Below are 20,940 nucleotides of genomic sequence, written 5' to 3' on the forward strand. Positions count from 1 at the left end.
AGGAGAGAGGAGGCGAGAGGGGTAGAGGAGAGGAGAGGAGTAGAGGAGAGGGGTAGAGGAGAGAGGAGAGGAGAGGGGTAAAGGAGAGAGGAGAGGAGGAGAGGGGTAGAGGAGAGAGGGAGAGGGAGAGGGGGTAGAGGAGAGAGGAGGCGAGAGGGGTAGAGGAGAGAAGAGACGAGAGGGGGTAGAGGAGAGAGGAGGGGAGAGGGGGTAGAGGAGAGAGGAGAGGATAGAGGAGAGGAGAGGGAGAGAGGAGAGGGGTAGAGGAGAGAGGAGGGGAGAGGGGGTAGAGGAGAGAGGAGAGGAGAGGGGCTAGTGCTTACAGGACAGTACTTTACACACACTTCTAACAGTACTTAGGCATTAACACAGTGCCTATTAGAGAAATGTTTCTTCCATCCAGTATTGATGGAGTCATCAGCCCCTGTAGCTACAGTCTCATTAGAGTTCAATCAAAGCATCGCCTCAGGCCATTTCATGTCCAACACAGACATCCAATAACAGAAACACTGCCTCTGTGGTGTAACACATTAGCCAGAACACCATGCAATCATCCCAAATGGCAACCTATTCAATAGGGCTCTGGTCAAAAGTAGTGCACTATAAAGGGAATAGGTTGTCATGTGTGATAATTCCACGGTGTGAGACTATAGAGACAGGGGCTGATGACTCCATCAATGCTGGCCGGATGACAGAGTAATGTCCCCTGATGTTCTCTTATATTGTTACACAAACAACACTAAGGAAGCGGACGTGGCGTCAGTTAACACGCTCTTCATCCCAACTGTCCATCGACACTCTGTTCCGTTGAGCAACGGTCCGCTTCGTATACTGTGGCGAAGGAAGCGGGCGTGCCAGGATTACCCAGATCGCACCTGTTTTCAATTTAGCCTGTTCAGAAGGCGTGTTGCATGAATATTTCCGTAGCTGGACGCGTTGAACCCAGGGTGCATGTGTCTGCCAGCTCGCCTACAGAGGATGAGAGACGAGTCGACTGATATGGGCTTTGACACCAAATATTTTTATATCCTGAGCTCTGACACTGTTGACACTGTTGACACAGTCCGCATCCCAAATAGAACCCTATTCCCTGCAAAGTGCACTACTTTTTACCGGATCTTGACGGACCCTGGTGAAAAGTAGTGCACTATTAAGGGGAATAGGGTGCCATTTGGCACACAGGCACGTATAGGAGCAATATCGACCTCCTAAAAACAGCTTCATTTATTAAACATTGCGATCGATTGCTTGAGAGTCGAACGGTCAGTTTCAGATCGGATGTTAAAAGCGTCCAAATCGATGTCTGCTTTCCACAGCACCTCTCTGTGTTTATGTAGGTCACAGCCCAAACACTACAGACCCACTAAAGGCCATAGGATCAATATAGACAGACACGTTGCATCGGTCACACCTAAGGGACTGTGTCACTTCTATACATTCCATTTCAATGCCCACACCCCATGGCCCATACAGACAGGGTGTCAGTCTTTGTAGCTCTGCTGAATGGATGTTACACCATGACCAACTGTCAGGAACCACACCATGGTGGGGGTAGAGGAGAGGGGGTAGAGGAGGAGAGGAGAGAGATGAGGAGAGGGGGTGGAGGAGAGAGGAGGAGACCATGGTGGGGGATAGAGGAGGAGACCATGGTGGGGGGTAGAGGAGGATAGAGGAGGAGACCATGGTGGGGGATAGAGGAGGAGACCATGGTGGGGGATAGAGGAGGAGAGAGGAAGAGACCATGGTGGGGGATAGAGGAGGAGACCATGGTGGGGGATAGAGGAGGAGACCATGGTGGGGGGTAGAGGAGGAGAGGGAAGAGACCATGGTGGGGGATAGAGGAGGAGACCATGGTGGGGGGTAGAGGAGGAGAGAGGAAGAGACCATGGTGGGGGATAGAGGAGGAGACCATGGTGGGGGATAGAGGAGGAGACCATGGTGGGGGTAGAGGAGGAGACCATGGTGGGGGGTAGAGGAGGAGACCATGGTGGGGAGAAGAGGAGGATAGAGGAGGAGACCATGGTGGGGGGTAGAGGAGGAGACCATGGCGGGGAGAAGAGGAGGATAGAGGGGAGACCATGGTGGGGGGTAGAGGAGGAAACCATGGTGGGGGGTAGAGGAGGAGACCATGGTGGGGGGTAGAGGAGGAGACCATGGTGGGGGGTAGAGGAGGAGACCATGGTGGGGGATAGAGGAGGAGACCATGGACCATGGTGGGGAGAAGAGGAGGAGACCATGGTGGGGAGAAGAGGAGGAGACCATGGTGGGGAGAAGGGGAGGAGACCATGGTGGGGGTATAGGAGGAGACCATGGTGGGGAGAAGAGGAGGAGACCATGGTGGCGAGAAGAGGAGGAGACCATGGTGGGGAGAAGAGGAGGAGACCATGGTGGGGAGAAGAGGAGGAGACCATGGTGGGGAGAAGAGGAGGAGACCATGGTGGGGAGAAGGGGAGGAGACCATGGTGGGGGGTAGAGGAGGAGACCATGGTGGGGAGAAGAGGAGGAGACCATGGTGGCGAGAAGAGGAGGAGACCATGGTGGGGAGAAGAGGAGGAGACCATGGTGGGGAGAAGAGGAGGAGACCATGGTGGGGAGAAGGGGAGGAGACCATGGTGGGGGGTAGAGGAGGAGACCATGGTGGGGAGAAGGGGAGGAGACCATGGTGGGGAGAAGAGGAGGAGACCATGGTGGGGAGAAGAGGAGGAGACCATGGTGGGGGGTAGGGGAGGAGACCATGGTGGGGAGAAGAGGAGGAGACCATGGTGGGGAGAAGGGGAGGAGTAGAGTTGAAGTGTACAGAAAGTCCTGCTGGTAGGCTCAGCTGTGTGTCTGCCATTAAATAAGTTGTACACAGAATAGTGTACTGTACATTAACTTAAGCTAGCTAGAGTGGTGGATGACCCTGTCAATCTAGCTTTGTTGACACAGGGTAGAAATATACCTAAAGTTTTGTGAGGGAGAGGCAGACGGAGAGGGAGAGAGAAAGATTGTGAGAGAGAGAGAGAGAGAGAGAGAGAGAGAGAGAGAGAGAGAGAGAGATACAGAGAGAGAGAGAGTGAGAGACAGAGAGAGTGAGAGAGTGAGAGACAGAGAGAGAGAGAGAGAGACAGAGAGAGAGAGAGAGAGAGAGAGAGTATCCCTCACAATGCATTCCTGCCTCTGTGTGTGATGAGTGCCTCTGCCGTGTGTGTATCTTTCACAATGGGTCTCTGGCCCTTGGAATGCCAGGCCTCGAATTGGAGCGTTCAGCCCCTACCTAATTAGGTGGAATTTCCTGGCTGACGAAGCGTGTGTGTGTGTGTGTGTGTGTGTGTGTGTGTGACGCCCCCGCTTTCCCCACAAGAAAGCAGTGAATCCGCCCCCACAACCGGGTCCCTCGGGCCATTTTAGTGTTACACTTCTCTCCTGTAGGGATACATGCAACCCCCGCAGTCAGTGCCTGTGCTCCAAATGGCAACCTAATGCACTACTTTTGACTTGGGCCATTTGGGACGGAGCCCTACACTTCTACCGGCTCTAATGACAGGACACACAATGATGTGGTTTGAACCGATCAATTCCTATGGATTGTAAAATAATGAAAGGTATGCCAGTATGCCTGCCAGTCTCGCCTTGCTGGACTGGGCCTGATGATGATGATGATGATGATGATGATGATGATTATTTATTTTAGGGGATAGATCAGCTTTAATATTGCAGATAGATTGTAGCTTCCATCAATGTAATTGTCTGCATCATTTCCAATCCCCCATATATATATATATATATTTGTAAATATATACATACACTACTGGTGTGAAGTGGTAGAACACCTACTCAATTGCCCAAAGTTGGCTCTTTTACAACGAGGGTCAATGGGAAAGACTGTTTGTTTCCCCCAATTAGTGGGTGTGGTGGAGGGGAATTCCTTCTTGCGACGTGAATATCGACTCAGAGTAGCCCTTTGCGGTGTCCATAAAAATGAGAATGAGTTCCGGGTGGGTGTACGATATGGACATGCGGCCTTTTCCAATGGGCTGCGTAGCATTTCTCCACCCACCTGAACACTTTCTCACATGTAACAGTCCCCGGAAACTCACTGCAGCCATTTTAAATCCATCACAGTGACTTTGCAAGTGCACTTCTGGAAAAGGACGGAGAATTGTGTCTTAACCCTAAGAGGCGACCGGGCTGCCTCCCATATAGAGGGAATGTAGTCCAGAGGGCAGGAGGCAAGCTGAAACTCCTCTCTGACCTTAACCACTTTTCAGCCACTAGCTCTTCAGTTCAGCTCTGCCTCCTCATGCCAGGCATATGGCTTCCCGCTGGCCCAGTCTTTACCCCTCGTTTTTCACTCTGACAGCCTGCTCTTAACCCCCCCCGTCCGTCCGTCCGTACCCCCAGGCCCGCTAATTCTGAGGGGGAAAACAGCCAGCGTCCTGCCTCCCTGGCTCTTTTCCTGGAGTTCTGGGCATGGAACAGCAGAGCAACGTGCCTAACTAACAAATACCATACATCACACCACCCCCGCCCTCATCAGTGTCCAGACCCGGTGTCTAACACAGTAATGCAGTTGAATGTCCCACTATGGTTGTGGTGGTCCTGGACTTTCCAGCCCTGGCCAAAGCCCTTGTGTGTCCGTAGGGAGATCCCTGTGTTCATGGGAAAATCACCCACCGACGCGGTTCAGTCACATTTCCTGGTCTGTGTGTGTGTGTGTGTGTGTGTGTGTGTGTGTGTGTGTGTGTGTGTGTGTGTGTGTGTACAATATGGGTGTGTGTCACAGTATGGGTGTGTGTGACAATGACATTCCCTGGTCTGGTAGGCAGAGGAGGGGTCAGCTGACTGAGTCAGTCATATTGGTAACACTGTGATAACACACAGTCCCAAATATCACCCTGTTCCCTTATAGAGTCAAGCGTAGTGCACTATGTAGGGAATAGGGCGCCATTTGGGACTCAGACACAGTACACAAATGTTCTCCCCTCTCCTGTAGACCCACAGCCTGTTCGGGTCTCTACTGACGGACATTACTTTTGGTGGATAGTATGAAGTACTTGACCAAAGTACTTGACCAGTACTGAATGAATGGATAACATTAGTGTTCTGGGGTCTCCCACAGTCATATCCAGTTGGGGGCTCTAATACATTTACATTTGATGCTCAGAGTTGACAGAACTCAGTGGCGTACGATCATTTGTTCTTGTTACTTTCACTGTTCAAATGTCAAGTTGAAGGGGATTCTGTGACGTGGACTGTTAGAACTGTTCTTTAGTCTGTCCTAAGTCGGATTAGAACCGTTCTATGTTCTATGCCTGTGTCGTATTCTAACTGGTCTATGTTTTTCGGTCCACCCAGGGACAAGGACTACCACCTGAGAACGTACAAGTCGGTGGTGATGGCCAACAAGTTGATAGACTGGCTCATAGCACAGGTAAAACCTACATCTCACCTCCTTTCTTTTCCTGACCCCTGACCCCTAACCCTACATCTTTCCTCCTTTCTCTCCCTAACCCTAACCCTCCTTCACATGTTATTCTGAATGGTCTCTATTGGCATGTACATGTATGTATATTTGGACCCCCCCCCCCTCCCCTGGAATACATTGAAAGATGAAACAGAGGAAGAAAGGGAACAGGGAAATGTGTGTTTTGTCAACAGGCCGGTCAGAGGTCGCAGACTGAGACAACTAACCACAAAACAGGCCTCGGAGTCTTCTAGTGTGTGTGTGTGTGCGGGTTGCCGTTCCACGGAGGAACTCGGGGAAGCCAGACGGAGTGGGAACATCATTGTGACTATATGACTGATCTCTATTGGCCCTGACATGGAGCTTTGAGCTCCACAGATTGATAGTCTCATACAGGATACTGACTGACGGGTAAATGCTTTACAATGGAACCAACTCAAAACTGGAACTGTCCTGTGTGTGTGTGTCTGTGTGTGTCTGTGTGTGTCTGTGTGTGTGTGTGTGTTTGGAGAAATTAGTGTGTTGTGGCCTGCCTGCAGGCCTGTTGGACAGAAGAACAAAGGGACGGTGTGTGTGACACTTTGACCGTTCTTTAAACATGCTATCCCTCTCTCCCCTCTCTCTCTCCCCTCTCCCTCTCTCCACTCACTATCCCCCATTCTCTCTCTCTCTCTCTCGCTCTCCCTCTCTCCCCTCTCTCTCTCTCACTCACTATCCCCCCATTCTCTCTCTCTCTCGCTCTCCCTCTCTCCCCCTCTCCACTCACTATCCCCCCCCCATTCTCTCTCTCTCTCTCTCGCTCTCCCTCTCTCCCCTCTCTCTCTCTCCACTCACAATCCCCCCATTCTCTCTCGCTCTCCCCTCTCCCCCTCTCTCTCTCTCCACTCACTAACCCCCATTCTCTCTCTCTCTCTCGCTCTCCCTCACTCCCCTCTCTCTCTCTTTACTCACTAACCCCCATTCTCTCTCTCTGTTGCTCTCCCTCTCTCCCCTCTCTCTCTCTCCACTCACTATCCCCCATTCTCTCTATCTCTCGCTCTCCCTCTCTCCCCCTCTCTCTCTCCACTCACTATCCCCCCCATTCTCTCTCTCTCTCTCTCGCTCTCCCTCTCTCCCCTCTCTCTCTCACTCACTATCCCCCATTCTCTCTCGCTCGCTCGCTCTCTCTCTCTCCACTCACTATCCCCCCCCATTCTCTCTCTCTCTCGCTCTCTCTCTCTCTCCACTCACTATCCCCCATTCTCTCCTCTCTCTCTCTCTCGCTCTCTCTCTCTCCACTCACTATCCCACCCATTCTCTCTCTCTCACTCTCTCTCTCTCCACTCACTATCCCCCCATTCTCTCTTCTCTCTCTCTCGCTCTCTCTCTCCACTCACTATCCCCCCCATTCTCTCTCGCTCGCTCTCTCTCTCCACTCACTATCCCCCCATTCTCTCTCTCTCTCTCTCGCTCTCTCTCTCTCCACTCACTATCCCCCCATTCTGTCTCTCTTTCTCGCTCTCTCTCCACTCACTATCCCCCATTCTCTCTCACTTTCCCACTCTCGCTCTTTCCACTCACTATCCCCCCCATTCCCTCTCTCACGCTCTCTCTCTCACTCACTATCCCCCATTCTCTCTCTTTCTCTCGCTCTCTCTCTCCACTCACTATCCCCCCATTCTCTCTCTCTCTCTCTCTCTCTCTCTCTCCACTCACTACCCCCCATTCTCTCTCTCTTTCTCGCTCTCTTTCTCCACTCACTATCCCCCATTCTCTCTCTCTCTCTCTCCTCGCTCTCTCTCTCTCCACTCACTATCCCCCCCCATCTCTCTCTTTCTCGCTCTCTCTCTCTCCACTCACTATCCCACCTATTCTCTCTCTCTTTCTCGCTCTCACTCTCTCCACTCACTATCCCCCCATTCTCTCTCTCTCTCTCTCTCCACTCACTATCCCCCATTCCCTCTCTCTCGCTCTCTCTCTCTCTCTCTCTCTCTCCACTCACTATCCCCCCCATTCTCTCTCTCTTTCTCTCTCTCTCTCTCTCTCTCGCTCTCTCTCTCCACTCACTATCCCCCCCCATTCTCTCTCTCTTTCTCGCTCTCTCTCCACTCACTATCCCCCTATTCTCTCTCTCTTTCTCTCGCTCTCTCTCTCCACTCACTATCCCCCATTCTCTCTCTTTCTCGCTCTCTCTCTCTCCACTCACTATCCCCCCTATTCTCTCTCTCTTTCTCTCGCTCTCTCTCTCTCCACTCACTATCCCCCCATTCTCTCTCTCTTTCTCGCTCTCTCTCCCACTCACTATCCCCCATTCTCTCTTTCTCTCTCTCTCTCTCTCCACTCACTATCCCCCCTATTCTCTCTCTCTTTCTCTCGCTCTCTCTCTCTCCACTCACTATCCCCCCCCATTCTCCCTCTCTTTCTCGCTCTCTCTTTTCTAGGGGACTGCAGGACGAGGGAGGAGTCGTTGATCTTGGGGAAGGAGCTGTGTGACAATGGCTTCATGCACCACGGTACGAAAGACAGACAAACAGACGGGCAGACAGACAGACGGGCAGACAGACAGATTTCTTCACTTCATCGACATACACGTCATCTATGTAACACCACAGTGTTTAGAACAAGGACTCTGAACCTTGGTCCTGGACACACACACACTCTTAAATTTCGAGAGTGAGATGGAGAGTAAAGATGGAGCTCAGAAAGGACTTGGGTCAACTGGTCTCCATGGCAACACAAGTTCTAAACCCAGACCCTCGACCTTGAAATAGTGAATATCCCCTCGAGAGACAGAACGACAGAAAACAAGTTTCCTCAACATTTCCCCCTGTCTCTGGCGGGATCAGATATAATGTCGATCATTATAATGGTCACTTAACAGGCCAAATAACTTATCGGCACGAATGGTGAAATTACACAGAGACGGAGGGAGAGGCAGGGAGGAGAAATTAAAGAAAGTGAAGTTTGATGGTTTTAGTTGTTATGACTGTTACATACAATTTGGCTCAATATGAAGCCAAACTGAATTGTAGTTTGAAGCAGTTAGTTACATCATGAGGGTAATGAAGAAGAAAATAAATGTGTGTGTGTGTGCGTGTGTGTGTGTGTGTGTGTGTGTGTGTACAGTTGAAGTCGGAAGTTTACATACACCTTAGCCAAATACATTTAAAATCAATTTTTCACAATTCCTGACATTTAATTCAAGTAAAAATTCCCTGTTTTAGGTCAGTTAGGATCACCACTTTATTTTAAGAATGTAAAATGTCAATAATAGTAGAGAATGATTTATTTATGCTTTTATTTCTTTCATCACATTCCCAGTGGGTCAGAGGTTTACATACACTCAATTAGTATTTTGTAGCATTGCCTTTAAATTGTTTAACTTCGGTCAAACTTTATGGGTAGCCTTCCACAAGCTTCCCACAATAAGTTGGGTGAATTTTGGCCCATTCCCCCTGACAGAGCTGGTGTAACTGAGTCAGGTTTATAGGCCTCCTTGCTCGCACACGCTTTTTCAGTTCTGCCCCCAAATGTTCTATGGGATTGAGGTCAGGGCTTTGTGATGGCCACTCCAATACCTCAACTTTGTTGTCTTTAAGGCATTTTACATTTACATTTAAGTCATTTAGCAGACGCTCTTATCCAGAGCGACTTACAAATTGGTGAATTCACCTTCTGACATCAATTTGCCACAACTTTGGAAGTATGCTTGGGGTCATTGTCCATTTGAAGACCCAATTGCAACCAAACTTTAACTTCCTGACTGATGTCTTGAGATGTTGCTTCAATATATCCACATCATTTTCCTCTCTCAAGATGCCATCTATTTTGTGAAGTGCACCAGTCCTTCCTGCAGCAAAGCACCCCCACAACATGATGCTGCCACCCCCGTGCTTCACGGTTGGGATGGTGTTCTTCGGCTTGCAAGCCTCCCCTTTCTCCTCCAAACATAACAATGGTTATTATGGCCAAACAGTTCTATTTTTGTTTCATCAGACCACAGGACATTTCTCCAAAAAGTACGATCTTTGTCCCCTTGTGCAGTTGCAAACCGTAGTCTGGCATTTTTATGGCGGTTTTGTGGCGGTGGCTTCTTCCTTGCTGGGCGGCTTTCAGGTTATGTCGATATAGGACTTGTTTTACTGTGGATATAGATACTTTTGTACCTGTTTCCTCCAGCATCTTCACAAGGTCCTTTGCTGTTGTTCTGGGTTTGGTTTGCACTTTTCGCACCAAAGTACGTTCATCTCTAGGAGACAGAACGCGTCTCCTTCCTGAGCGGTATGATGGCTGCGTGGTCCCATGGTGTTTATACTTGCGTACTATTGTTTGTACAGATGAATGTGGTACCTTCAGGCATTTGGATATTGCTCCCATGGATGAACCAGACTTGTCTACAATTGTTTTCGTGAGGTCTTGACTGATTTATTTTGATTTTCCCATGATGTCAAGCAAAGAGGCACTGAGTTTGAAGGTAGGTCTTGAAATACATCCAGAGGTACACCTCCAATTGACTCAAATGATGTCAGTTAGCCTGTCAGAAGCTTCTAAAGCCATGATATCATTTTTCTGGAATTTTCCAAGCTGTTTTAAGGCACAGTCAACTTAGTGTATGTAAACTTCTGACCCACTGGAATTGTGATACAGTGAATTATAAGTGAAAGTAATAAGTAATCTGTCTGTAAACAATTGGTTGAAAAATTACTTGTGTAATGTAGAAAGTAGACTTGCCAAAACTATAGTTTGTTAACAAGACATTTGTGGAGTGGTTTAAAAACGAGTTTTAATGACCCCAACCTAAGTGTGTGTAAACTTTAGACTTCAACTGTGTGTGGGTGTGTGGGTGTGTGTGTGTGTGTGTGTGTGTCTATGTATGTGTCTATGTATGTGTATGTATGTGTGCATTCTTTGGCACAAGGGAACCCTGCTCTTGAAAAAACAGCTTGGCTGCCATAAACAACTGGTAACTATGACGACCGGTCATTCACACCAAGACCAACAAACATTCTCACCACAGCCATGCTAACACACACACACACACACACACACACACACACACACACACACACACACACACACACACACACACACACACACACACACACACACACACACACACACACACTAATAGGAACAGCTGAGTAATGAAAGCCTTGTTTTTGCAGTGTTTCATTGTAAGTAAATAAATAGAACTACTTTTACAAAGTGAGAGGAACAGAATCAACAGGGTTTTTCTTTGTGTGAGTGCGAGCGCGCATCTGTGTGTAAACAGAAACGACAGGGTTTTTCTTTGTGTGAGTGCGAGCGCATCTGTGTGTGTAACAGAAACGACAGGGTTTTTCTTTGTGTGAGTGCGAGCGCGCATCTGTGTGTGTAACAGAAACGACAGGGTTTTTCTTTGTGTGAGTGCGAGCGCGCATCTGTGTGTGTAACAGAAACGACAGGGTTTTTCTTTGTGTGAGTGCGAGCGCGCATCTGTGTGTGTAACAGAAACGACAGGGTTTTTCTTTGTGTGAGTGCGAGCGCGCATCTGTGTGTGTAACAGAAACGACAGGGTTTTTCTTTGTGTGAGTGCGAGCGCGCATCTGTGTGTGTAACAGAAACGACAGGGTTTTTCTTTGTGTGAGTGCGAGCGCGCATCTGTGTGTGTAACAGAAACGACAGGGTTTTTCTTTGTGTGAGTGCGAGCGCGCATCTGTGTGTGTAACAGAAACGACAGGGTTTTTCTTTGTGTGAGTGCGAGCGCGCATCTGTGTGTGTAACAGAAACGACAGGGTTTTTCTTTGTGTGAGTGCGAGCGCGCATCTGTGTGTGTAACAGAAACGACAGGGTTTTTCTTTGTGTGAGTGCGAGCGCGCATCTGTGTGTGTAACAGAAACGACAGAATCTTTCTTCCAGCCTCGTTGACACGTTTATCTTTGATCCCCAAACAAAATATTCATTACCAATGGTACCCTGTCAATAGTAGTGCACAGTATAGGGGGGTAGGGTGCCATTTGGACCCCAGTGTTCAGAATCACCTAAAGGGGATCAAAGCAGACAATGGGTTTGTGCCATCAATTATCACAGAAGAGATAGAAGTAATTCAACCGCAAGGTTCATTTCGTACGGGGTGTATCTTAAATCGCATCCCATTCCCTATACAGTGCACTACTTTTGACCAGAGGCCTATGGGCCCCCACATAGGGATTAGGTTGCCATTTAGGAGGCAGAGAGACGCCTTGGTAAGCTTGCTCTATTTTTGGGGACAGGCTTGAAGTAATTGTGTCTAACCTTCTCATTCTATCGTTCTTTTTCTTCCCTTCTCTAGTGTTGGAAAAGAGTGAGTTCAAAGACGAGCCTCTGCTGTTCCGTTTTTTGCGGATGAGGAGATGGAGGGATCAAACACCAAACACAAGCAAGCCATGAAGCACGACCTGAAGATAGCTGAGAATGTCATCGCCAAGTCGCTGTTGGTGAGCGATGCCTCTTGCTCTACGCGTACACTCAGGGGAAAAAGAAACACACGCTCGGACGCTTTTATGTGCGCACACACACACACACACACACACACACACACACACACACACACACACACACACACACACACACACACACACACACACACACACACACACACACATCTTATTACCCACAGCTGAAAACTCCCACACCTATAGGTTCTCCAGTAATGATTTAAATATGGTCCTCGTTCAGCCATACAACTAATTGACAGGACATATTGGACTTTCCTCTATGCAAAGACATTTTCAGATTCTCATTCTGAGTGGACTCTCCTCTCTCCTAACTAATGTCATGTTTTTGGTCAATGGAGAGACACTACGCCTCTAAAGCACACACACACACACACACACACACACACACACACACACACACACACACACACACACACAGACCCACACAGACACACAGTAAATCTATGAGCGAACCATAAAAAGAGTACATAACAAGTCATTTCGACTCAGCAGAAAACAGAAGGTTACGGACCACATTTGCTGCAAAACGTGATTTAACACCCCAGTAAGCAAGTCCTTCTGGAGGGCTGATTAAATACCTGAGTCACAGTATCTGTGTGTGTGGTAGTGGAAGTGTGCGTGCAAGCGTGTGTATGTGTGCATGCATAATCCTGTGTGTGTGTGTGTGTTCTGTGTATGTGTTCTCTAAGACTGCCACACTTGGCTAATTTGTGTGCTTCATCATGTGGAGTGTGTGTGTGTGTGTGTGTGTGTGTGTGTGTGTGTGTGTGTGTGTGTGTGTGTGTGTGTGTGTGTGTGTGTGTGTGTGTGTGTGTGTGTGTGTGTCTGTGTGTGTGTGTGTGTGTGTGTGTGTGTGTGTGTGTGTGTGTGTTTCACCCACTCACAGGGAATGTGTTGTTTCAGATAAGACCCAGTGAAGGAGGTTATGGTTTCAGCCTGGAGGACAGAAACAGAGTACCCATCATCAAGTCAGTGGAGAAGGGCTCGCATGCGGAGGTGAGGGTCACACACACACACACACACACACACTCCCAACTCACATGCAAAGCTAATCCCTATCTCTCCGCCCACGTGACTGTTGTCAACACTCCCCCCTGTGGTTTACGTGCCTGTTTACATGCCCTGCCGGTTATCCTCTACCTCTGATACACAGATATATTTTTACATTGTCATTTTAGTCATTTAGCAGACGCTCATATCCAGAGTGACTTACAGTAAGTAAGTACATATATGTTTCATACTTTCTCTCCAGTTCAGCCCCGAGGGTGTCTCTGATCTGGCCACGCTGAGCAGGCAACAGAACACGGAGTGTAACTTTTCAATGTCTGTTTCCAGGGTGGTACATTTGAAACGTAATGCTGTCGTTCAGCTCTGGTTAGTCTGTGGGCCTCAGCAGTCTGAGTAAGGCGTTTGATCATTTGTCTGAACACACACACACACACACACACACACACACACACACACACACACACACACACACACACACACACACACACACACACACACACACACACACACACACACACACACACACACACACACACACACACACACACACTCCTCTGATCATTATTCTGAAGGGTAGAAACCTCTGGATGTGACGGTTTGCTCTGAGTTTGAACCGGATCTGCGGTAATTGACGCTGTGGTCTGGCGCTGAAATAGACCACGTCAACACGTCAGCACATATTTGAGGTCTCCTTTTGTGTTCAGTGCCTTTGATCGTCTAGAGGACAAGGCTGGGATGAGGTTTCAGGGAAACTCACGGGATCGATCCCAGTCTCAGCCCTAATTTCCACCAGCCTTGAAGGTGGCAGGTCAGTGGATGGGGGCCTGGCTGGCACGCTTGATTCCCTTAACTGTGTTTTTTATGCCTGTCGATAGTGACGCAAACAAATGTTCAGTGAAACCACAAGGATAATGTCTGTGTGGGTCTGTGTGGGTCTGTGTGTGTGTGTGTGTGTGTGTGTGTGTGTGTGTGTGTGTGTGTGTGTGTGTGTGTGTGTGTGTGTGTGTGTGTGTGTGTGTGTGTGTGTGTGTGTGTGTGTGTGTGTGTGTGCGTGCGTGCGTGCGTGCGTGTCCGTAATAGTTGTGTCATAAGCCTTGTTTCTTCTCTCTGTGTAGATGGCAGGTCTAGAGGTCGGGAGGAAGGTGTTTTGTATAAATGGAGACCTGGTGTTCCTGAGGCCCTTCCCGGAGATGGAGGCTTTCCTCAAACACTGTTTCACCAGCAAGGGACCTCTCAGAGTGCTGGTTAGCACCAAGCCTAGAGAGTAAGTGGTGTGTGTGTGTGTGTGTGTGAGTGTGTGTGTGTGTGTGTGTGTGTGTGTGTGTATAAAAACGCACCTAAAACCATGTATCCTCCTTCCTCAGGACAGTGAAGATCCCAGACTCAGCAGACGGACTGGGATTCCAGATCAGGGGCTTTGGCCCTTCTGTGGTGCACGCTGTTGGCAGAGGTAAGACACACACTGTATCCCCTCGCTGCCCATCTGTGACACCAGAAAATGGCATCTCTCGCCCTGTTTCCTCTGCTGAGCGTGGCACAGCTGGGAGGCAGCTGGCTGCAGGGTTCAGCCCTGGCCTGCCTGACTCGCTGTGTGTGTGTGTGTGCGTGTGCGTGTGCGTGTGTGTGTGTGTGTGTGTGTGTGTGTGTGTGTGTGTGTGTGTGTGTGTGTGTGTGTGTGTGTGTGTGTGCGTGTGCGTGCGTGTGCGTGCGTGCGTGTGTGTGTTAGTCTCAAAGTCGTTGCTGTTCCCTCTACTCTTCAAGGTCGTCGGATCAATTTACATACAATACATGTCAAATACAAATGTGTTGCTCTTGAACGTTTCTGATATCAAATCAAATCAAATCAAATTTATTTATATAGCCCTTCGTACATCAGCTGATATCTCAAAGTGCTGTACAGAAACCCAGCCTAAAACCCCAAACAGCAAGCAATGCAGGTGTAGAAGCACGGTGGCTAGGAAAAACTCCCTAGAAAAGCCAAAACCTAGGAAGAAACCTAGAGAGGAACCAGGCTATGTGGGGTGGCCAGTCCTCTTCTGGCTGTGCCGGGTAGAGATTATAACAGAACATGGCCAAGATGTTCAAATGTTCATAAATGACCAGCATGGTCGAATAATAATAAGGCAGAACAGTTGAAACTGGAGCAGCAGCACGGCCAGGTGGACTGGGGACAGCAAGGAGTCATCATGTCAAGTAGTCCTGGGGCATGGTCCTAGGGCCGCGGTTCAGTTGAAACTGGAGCAGCAGCACGGCCAGGTGGACTGGGGACAGCAAGGAGTCATCATGTCAGGTAGTCCTGGGGCATGGTCCTAGGGCTCAGGTCCTCCGAGAGAGAGAAGGAGAGAATTAGAGAACGCACACTTAGATTCACACAGGACACCGAATTGGACAGGAGAAGTACTCCAGATATAACAAACTGACCCCAGCCCCGACATAAACTACTGCAGCATAAATACTGAAGGCTGAGACAGGAGGGGTCAGGAGACACTGTGGCCCCACCCGAGGACACCCCCGGACAGGGCCAAACAGGAAGGATATAACCCCACCCACTATGCCAAAGCACAGCCCCCACACCACTGGAGGGATATCTTCAACCACCAACTTACCATCCTGAGACAAAGCTGAGTATAGCCCGCAAAGATCTCCGCCACGGCACAACCCAAGGGGGGGGGGGGCGCCAACCCAGACAGGATGACCACATCAGTGAATCAACCCACTCAGGTGACGCACCCCCTCAGGGACGGCATGAGAGAGCCCCAGCAAGCCAGTGACTCAGCCCCTGTAATAGGGTTAGATATCTGAACCAGACCCTATTCAACGCTATTCAACACTTTCTGTGTTTTTCCTTTGTGTGTTTGGGAACTCATCAGGTCCTCCCCAGCCCCCCCCTCCTCCCCCCGAGCCTCTTAAAAGCGGTGCTATCAGTGCCGGCGGGAGATAGGAGGCCAATCGAAAAACAATCCTGTCCTGCCTCGCCGTTCTCAGGGGAATCGATGCTTGTTTTCTTCCTAAAGCAAAACTGTTGTCCAATCTAAACCAGCTAGTCTGAAGGCTCTTTGAAAACATGCTGTGTTATTGTGGAGTTATTTTCTCAGGGAATAGCCACTCTCCCTGCAGTGTGTGTGTGTGTGTGTGTGTGTGTGTGTGTGTGTGTGTGTGTGTGTGTGTGTGTGTGTGTGTGTGTGTGTGTGTGTGTGTGTGTGTGTGTGTGTGTGTGTGTGTGTGTGTGTGTGTGTGTGTGTGTGGCTGTCGTATTTCTTCAGGGCATAGCCCCCTTCTCCTTTTCCTCTGACAGTTGTTGGACATGTTTTGTGATGTAATATTCACTGGCCCAGCCTGTTGAAATCTGTTCAAACCTCAGAGAAATGAGGGCTGGAATGGGTGTCAAAGCAGCCAAAGCACTGGCCTGCCTGAGCCAGTTTCGGTTGGGCCATTATCTTTCAAAACAATGCATTTGGAAAGAAATTGCACTCGCACCTGGGAGCGAGACCATCTCTCTAAACAAACAGTCTGAGCTGTGTGAGAGTTATCATCACGAAGAGATCCGTGGTATGATGCTCTGTAAGGGATGTACTATACCAGCTTCTCTACACACACACACACACACACACACACACACACACACACACACACACACACACACACACACACACACACACACACACACACACACACACACACACACACACACACACACACACACACACACACACACACACACACACACACACACTGTAAGAGCAGCTCATCCCCTCTTCTCGTTTGGGACTCACAATAGGACAGGCCTTAATCATCTCTACTGCTATTGAAGAGGCAAGGACACAGAGCAATGCCAGGCAGGCAGGCAGGCAGGCAGGCAGGCAGGCAGGCACGAACACACACAACCAATAGGCTTTTCCTTTGCACGTTATCTTCATCTATACAGTGCCTTGCGAAAGTATTCGGCCCCCTTGAACTTTGCGACCTTTTGCCACATTTCAGGCTTCAAACATAAATATATAAAACTGTATTTTTTTGTGAAGAATCAACAACAAGTGGGACACAATCATGAAGTGGAACGACATTTATTGGATATTTCAAACTTTTTTAACAAATCAAAAACTGAAAAATTGGGCGTGCAAAATTATTCAGCCCCCTTAAGTTAATACTTTGTAGCGCCACCTTTTGCTGCGATTACAGCTGTAAGTCGCTTGGGGTATGTCTCTATCAGTTTTGCACATCGAGAGACTGACATTTTTTCCCATTCCTCCTTGCAAAACAGCTCGAGCTCAGTGAGGTTGGATGGAGAGCATTTGTGAACAGCAGTTTTCAGTTCTTTCCACAGATTCTCGATTGGATTCAGGTCTGGACTTTGACTTGGCCATTCTAACACCTGGATATGTTTATTTTTGAACCATTCCATTGTAGATTTTGCTTTATGTTTTGGATCATTGTCTTGTTGGAAGACAAATCTCCGTCCCAGTCTCAGGTCTTTTGCAGACTCCATCAGGTTTTCTTCCAGAATGGTCCTGTATTTGGCTCCATCTTCCCATCAATTTTAACCATCTTCCCTGTCCCTGCTGAAGAAAAGCAGGCCCAAACCATGATGCTGCCACCACCATGTTTGACAGTAGGCATGGTGTGTTCAGGGTGATGCGTTGTGTTGCTTTTACGCCAAACATAACGTTTTGCATTGTTGCCAAAAAGTTCAATTTTGGTTTCATCTGACCAGAGCACCTTCTTCCACATGTTTGGTGTGTCTCCCAGGTGGCTTGTGGCAAAATTTAAACAACACTTTTTTATGGATATCTTTAAGAAATGGCTTTCTTCTTGCCACTCTTCCATAAAGGCCAGGTTTGTGCAATATGCGACTGATTGTTGTCCTATGGACAGAGTCTCCCACCTCAGCTGTAGATCTCTGCAGTTCATCCAGAGTGATCATGGGCCTCTTGGCTGCATCTCTGATCAGTCTTCTCCTTGTATGAGCTGAAAGTTTAGAGGGACGGCCAGGTCTTGGTAGATTTGCAGTGGTCTGATACTCCTTCCATTTCAATATTAGCGCTTGCACAGTGCTCCTTGGGATGTTTAAAGCTTGGAAATCTTTTTGTATCCAAATCCGGCTTTAAACTTCTTCACAACAGTATCTCGGACCTGCCTGGTGTGTTCCTTGTTCTTCATGATGCTCTCTGCGCTTTTAACGGACCTCTGAGGAAGACAGTAGTTTGTAGCCATCTGCTTTAGACTGCGGAGATATGTGTACCATTTCCTCTGGCACAGTACGTATCTGCCTTGGTCATGTAGGATTCTCAGCGGTGGAACTAGTACTCAGTTGTCATACTTGAGTAAAAGTAAAGCTACCGAGAAAATGACTCGAGACAGAAGTGAAAGTCACCCAGTAAAATATGACCAGAGTGCAAAGTCTAAAAGAATTTGGTTTTAAAAATACTTAAGTATCAAAAGTAACGGTATACTGTCAATCATTTCAAATGATTTGTATTAAGCAAGCCATGTTAAGCACAATTGTGTTTTTTATTTTATTGACAGATAGCCAGGGGCACACTCCAACACTCAGACATCATTTACAAACAAAGCATTTGTGTTTAGCGAGTCCTCCATTTCAGAGGCAGTAGGGATGACCAGGAATGTTCTCTTGATAAGTGTGAATTGGACCAATTTCCTGTCAAAATGTAACGAGTACTTTTAGGTGTCAGGGAAAATGTATGGAGTAAAAAGTACATACTTTAGGAGTGTACTAAAGTAGAAATAGTAAAGTAAAGATACCCCCCATAAAAATACTTGAGTAGTACTTTAAAGTATTTTTTACTTTAAGTACTTTGCGCCACTGACGATTCTCTTTCGGCTGGGAGTGTACTAAAGTAGAAATAGTAAAGTAAAGATACCCCCCATAAAAATACTTGAGTAGTACTTTAAAGTATTTTTTACTTTAAGTACTTTGCGCCACTGACGATTCTCTTTCGGCTGGAGTCCACATTGCTTTAGAGGACTTGGCGTCTTCAGGAGTCAGGCAAGTGTACAGCTAAAGCACAGACTAAAAGCACTTCTTCCCTCCTGCCTTCAGAAATCCAATTCCCGTAAATAAAAGACATTACGACTCGGTGGTATGTTGTGTGTGTTTGAGAGATTATCAAAACAAACAGGGAATATTTTGTCTGCCACGCACTTCCTGCCTGATAGCTGTAAACCTTGAGGTCTGAATCACATCTCTGAGACGACAGAAATAGAGGGAGGGGTCCACACTCTACCTCAGATAAAGAATCTTCCTGTTCTCTCGCTCTCAATTCAGTTTCAATTCAAGGAGCTTTATTGGCATGGGAGACGCATGTTAACATTGACAAAGCAAGTGAAGTAGAGAATAAACAAGGATGAAATAAACAATACAAATGAACAGCAAACATTACACTCACAGAAGTTCCAAAAGAATAAAGACATTTCAAATGTCATATTATGTGTATATTCTCTCTCTCTCTCTCTCTCTCTCTCTCTCTCTCTCTCTATCTGTCTCTCTCTCTCCCTCTCTCTCTCTCTCTCTCTCCCCCCCTCTCTCTCTCTCTCTCTCTCTCTCTCTGTCTCTCTCTCTCTCTCTCTCTCTGTTCTCTCTCTCTCTCTCTCTCTCTCTCTCTCTCTCTCTCTCTCTCTCTCTCTCTCTCTCTCTCTCTCTCTCTCTCTCTCTCTCTCTCTCTCTCTCTCTCTCTCTCTCTCTCCTCTATCTCTCCCTCTCTCTCTCTATCTCTCCTCTCTCTCTCTCTCTCTCTCTCTCTCCCTCTCTCCCCTCTCTCTCTCTCTCTCTCTCTCTCTCTCTCTCTCTCTCTCTCTTCCCTTTCTGTTAGAGCTGGCAAAAAACTTTTGTAGCAACTAAAAATAGCTTTTTATCCTAATAATGCTGTGTACTGGGGAGACTGAGTAAACATTGCTCTCTGGGCTCTGCTGTTTGACTGTGTCTCGTGCCACCTGGGTTTGACAGACCAGGCCTGTAAGCAGTTGTTCATGTCGTCTGCAGAGTGTTTGGTGCCACTGATGGACGGCTTGTGCTGCAGACCATCTCATCAACGTGTGCTAGTAGTGGGACCCAGTCTGTCTGTTGTTTTAATGCCCCATTTCTGCAGGCCATGTCTCTCACACACACATCATCTCTGTCACTCTCTCTCCTCTGTCTCTGTGTATCTCTCTCTGTGTCTCTCTCTCTCTCTCTGTGTCTCTCTCTCTCTCTCTCTCTCTCTCTGTGTCTCTCTATGTGTCTCTCTCTCTCTCTCTCTCTCTCTATGTGTGTCTCTCCCTCTGTCTCTCTCTCTCTCTCTCTGTCTCTCTCTGTGTGTGTCTTTCTCTCTTTTTTGGGGGGGGTATTTACAGTAGTTAGATAGCAAGAATAAAGTAATTGGATATTTTTGGGGGATATATATACATTATGTTTTCAGTCATAACTATTATACAACATGAGATTTTAAACGCACCCCTCAGCTACTCTCTGTCCATCCCACCTATCTCCGTAACCCACCCCTCAGCTACTCTCAGTCCATCCCACCTATCTCCTTAAGCTGCCACCGGCCCTTCCATCATCTAGGAAGTGGTCTTGTTTTTTCCTCCCCTCTCCTTGGTTGTCACTAGTTAGAACAGCCACAAAGTCAAAATTGGCTATATCGGAAAAAGTCATGAAAACACAAACAAGCTTTTTGATCTTAAATTAAGATTAGGATTAGGCAATAAGGTTATCAATGTGGTTAGGGTTAAAGGGTTACTTACCCGGAGTCATTAACTTGTGGATACCATTTTTATGCCTCTATGTGTAGTTTAAAGGGAGTTGCTAACTAGCATTAGCGCAATGACTGGAAGTCTAGGTTTAAAATCTGATTTTAAGAAGAGAACTTGTGACGACCTCATCTATGTGTGGATAGTTTAACGTTTGACCCTTCTCTTCTCTCCTTTGTGTAGGCACGGTGGCAGCCATCGCAGGGCTCCACCCTGGCCAGTGTATCATCAAGGTGAACAACATCAACGTCAGTAAAGAGAGCCACGCCAGCGTCATTGCACACGTTA

At 47.9% G+C, this 20,940-nt stretch overlaps 1 protein-coding gene across 1 annotated transcript in view; it reads left to right on the forward strand.

Moving 5' to 3' along the window:
- The window catches only part of prex2 (phosphatidylinositol-3,4,5-trisphosphate-dependent Rac exchange factor 2), a 221,707-nt gene that overhangs the window by 80,307 nt on the left and 120,460 nt on the right, over positions 1-20,940 (forward strand). Inside the window, 8 exon segments of the mRNA XM_064941020.1 lie at positions 5,338-5,412; positions 7,865-7,938; positions 11,736-11,774; positions 11,777-11,880; positions 12,805-12,897; positions 14,025-14,173; positions 14,274-14,359; positions 20,836-20,940. The exon segment at positions 20,836-20,940 is cut by the window's right edge and continues 181 nt beyond it. Coding sequence (XP_064797092.1) covers positions 5,338-5,412; positions 7,865-7,938; positions 11,736-11,774; positions 11,777-11,880; positions 12,805-12,897; positions 14,025-14,173; positions 14,274-14,359; positions 20,836-20,940 — 725 coding nt within the window.

This window comes from Oncorhynchus masou, chromosome 28, assembly GCF_036934945.1.
Source record: "Oncorhynchus masou masou isolate Uvic2021 chromosome 28, UVic_Omas_1.1, whole genome shotgun sequence".
NCBI classification, from domain to species: Eukaryota; Metazoa; Chordata; class Actinopteri; order Salmoniformes; family Salmonidae; genus Oncorhynchus; species Oncorhynchus masou.